Below are 3,745 nucleotides of genomic sequence, written 5' to 3'. Positions count from 1 at the left end.
GTCTAATTAGGATTTAATAACAAAAAAAAATGTATTTAGTGTGTGTATATTTGCTAACTAAAACAAGTTGTACTAATCGACAAACATTTAAGAATTGACTGTATTGGCAACAAGCAGTGCACACAGAATGCAATTCATAATTTATCAAAAAAAGGAGTAAAAAAAAAATACAGAAAAAAGCAACAAAAAAAAACATTTAAGGAAAAACAGGTAATCACATTTAATAACTTCTTTTAAAATAAATAAGGAGAGTTAATGAATGAAGAAAGCACCACGAATTTATATGGCATTTTTCACATTGTCTATTATACTGTCTTAAGGTCTTCAACATAATGTTATAAAAGAATATGGTTTCCGCATAACTTTAAACATTCTATTGTTGCATATTTTTCTCGTCACAAATGTCTYATAATGTTTTAAAATGTATATTTCTTTTTACATTAAAAATGTTTTTATATATAATCAGTGTGTTCCACTTTGGGAGAAGTAATCCAAATTATTACTATATTTCCAAGAGTACTACACTGTTTCATAATGTTTTTATATTTTAAGTGTAAATTTGTTCGTATATGAACCTTTAATTATAAAAAATTATTTCTGCGTATTAATTAAAGCAGTACCTTTTATTTTGAATAATTAATACAAAATTGGTAATTGTGTTATTATACCATGCTATATGAGCGATAATCCAATTCAATTCTGTTGACTCATTAATTTTCTTATTGCCAAATTTTATGTAGATGCTATGTTCGGATAAAGCTTTGGCATTACTCCATGATTTATTTGCATTTATTCTTAAATAATCTGTTTTTCATAGATGTGTTATGCTTGCTTTTATTAAATATAGTTATAGAGTAAATAATGCTTGCTATGCTTATGTTCCTTTCGTTGTTAATCAACTGATGTAGAACGTAATGCATTAGTCTAGTTCTTCTGACGAAGGATGATAAGCTATATTCATTCGATAATTTGGAAAACCTTCATTATAATACTGCGGATAATAACCTGAAAATTGTTCCCCGTATTCTGGATCGAAAAAATTAGGGATATTTTGGTTGTTCCTTCTATTTCTTCTAAAGAGAGATCCAATTGGGGTATACTAATATTAAAGTGAAAATTTGAAGAATTTTAAAATGTAACATTTGGATGGTAATGATTTTTATTTATAAGTATTATAATTATTGAAGTGCAATTTAAAAAGTTTGAGTGCAATTTTTGATACCTTAAATAGTAAATATAGTGCACCAATAGCACCGGATACACCAAGAACAGGCACCGGTTCAACGGCTTCTAAAACGTTAGAAACGGCATCTTTTATTGTTCCCATGATCGTTCCTGTGTCAAATGTGGACTGCATTGAACCTGCTCGTAGATCACCTTCGTCTTCTCTAAAATAATATGAATCTGTTAATGTATCAATGCGTCGTCCTTGTTCTTGTGGTAACTCTAATTCTGGTTCTGGTTCTGGCTCTTGTCCTGATATTCTGTATGGTCCCATTGGTCCTGTTTCTTCTTCTGTTTCTGTTGATTCTGATAGTACTACTGGTACTGGTAGTGGAAATCGTTTTGGGAGTACTGATGATGTTCGTTCACTCTCTCCCCCCGCTTGTTTTTCCAATCCTTTTGCTTGTGATGAATATTCTGAAACAGGAGTTGGGGTAGATGTTTGTACAGTGTTTCTATCATGTGCATGTGATGAAGGAACTGTAACGAGGGGTGGGGTATGTGTTTCTCCAGGGGGTCTACCATGTGCTTGTGGTGAAGAAACTGAAACGGGGTTTGGGGGACGTGTTTCTACAGGGGGTCTACCATGTGCATGTGGTGAAGAAAATGAAATGTGTTTTGGGGGACGTGCTTCTCCAGAGATTCTACGTTGTGCATGTGCTGATACCGCCTTTTGTTCTTCACGAGGTGGATCTATTTTTAAATAAAATAAATCAGATGTGTTCTTTGTACATATGTTTTTAGCTACTAATTTATCACTTTCGATTATGTCTTTTAGATTTGTTAACACTTCACATAATTTATGGTCCTTCTCCTTATATTCCTGCATCATACTTTTATACTTCTCAGCTATCTTACTAATGTTTCTACATAATGATGAAGAATCATGACTCTCTTTTTGTTCTGTGAAATAATCGTATAAACCATATAATTTTTCCATTTTTTGAAATGAATCAGTGTCCATATATCTTAATTTCGATATGGAATCAAACAAATCTGCATTATCGTCAGGGTCATAATTCTTAAAATCATAAAAAACTTTGAAGTTTTCTTTAGTTATATTATAATTTGAATCTCTTATTGTTTTATTTAACCAGTAGTTAATATATTTATAACAGTTCTCTTTATCATAATACATGAAACAATGGTGACGTTTGACAAACTTCTTTAACTCATAAAAGGTCTTATATAACAGTTTCTCCTTTGTTGGTGTATTACGTATGTCTTTTATTAAAGCGTTTACAAAACTAATATTAAATTCGTCTGTTGGTGTATAATCAAATGATTTTTTTACTATATAGTAGTCTTGGTATTTGATATACTGAAGTTGAGAAAGATCGATTAAAATATATGTAAAGATAAAAACATAGCAGTATGATATAAATTTGATCTTTGTCTAATGCGTATAAATCATTTAAATAAATGGTCATTATATATATTCTCCATGAAAAAAGAAGTTTACCTGTGGGTTTGTTGCCATTGTGTTTTGAAGAAAGAAATTTAAATAATATATAAAAATCGGATCATGTATAATATAATATCATATATCGTTTACTGCAATATCATAATGAAACGCAAATGTTTTTTTAATTCAATCGTATACATATATTACGAAACAGTTGATGGTTTATCTGTTCATGCCTTTAAAATACTGTCTAATATTAAGTCTTTGCTAATACGTATTAACGTAATTTTCTATATATTATATTTTGCGCCTATAATTGTGTTAATTTAAAATATATATAATGATATACATCTCGGTTGATCACCTTATCCTTAGAAAATTTACAAGGGAAAGCAATGTCTTGTAAATTATGAAATTTTTGTGTTAAAAAAATAAATATTTAAAGAAAATAAAATTATATGATGAGAAAATATTATCCAATAAATAACGTTAAACACATTCGTCGTTATAAAAAATAAATCTAATATAATCAATTATTTTTTATATATTTATTCTCTATAAAGAATAAATAATATCTTATAAGTTAATTCTTTAATTATGCATTTTCCCGCTTTTTTTTTTTTTCAGCATAAAAATGGCATTTTACTACATTGGTTAATATTATTTGTTATATTAAAATAGTAAGCTCTATTTTCACAATACACGGAATAGATATTTTAAATTAAGGATCATTCATTTTGACATTTAAAAGTACAAGTGCAATATGTAGCAATATTTTATTTAGCAATAATTAATTGTATAGAAATCATCGTTAATATGCATGCTGCGTAACTGCAATAATGTTCCAAATAAGAAAACGAACGATTTGTAATTTCATGAAATTAATTTGTACTTAATATCGATTTGTTATTTTTCCCGTTTAATCGCCGTTTAATCAAAATGAAGATTCCCATAAAAATAACGCTGTTTATTTTCAATCTATCAATTATTGATTTAAATTATTAATCTCCAATGTTTTCATTGTTAGATGGGATAATCGATGGTTCCGCGCTTAACGCAAATGTAAAAAATGAAAAGATAGGCATTAAGTAATAAAAAGAATAGGAACAGTTATAA

General features: G+C 28.5%; 1 protein-coding gene across 1 annotated transcript; it reads right to left on the bottom strand.

Annotated features, from left to right (window-relative positions):
- Positions 1–919: 919 nt before the first annotated feature.
- Positions 920–2,704, bottom strand: PVX_012115 (variable surface protein Vir 28/6-related; the record flags this gene model as incomplete). Its single annotated transcript, XM_001612475.1, has 3 exons — positions 920–1,099; positions 1,223–2,545; positions 2,687–2,704. 3 exons carry the CDS (start codon positions 2,702–2,704, stop codon positions 920–922), a joined length of 1,521 nt encoding a protein of 506 aa, XP_001612525.1.
- Positions 2,705–3,745: the final 1,041 nt, after the last annotated feature.

Source organism: Plasmodium vivax, genomic scaffold, assembly GCF_000002415.2.
Source record: "Plasmodium vivax scf_6594 genomic scaffold, whole genome shotgun sequence".
NCBI classification, from domain to species: Eukaryota; Apicomplexa; class Aconoidasida; order Haemosporida; family Plasmodiidae; genus Plasmodium; species Plasmodium vivax.
Note: the sequence above shows the minus strand (reverse complement) of the source record. Positions and strands in the feature narration are given on the sequence as shown.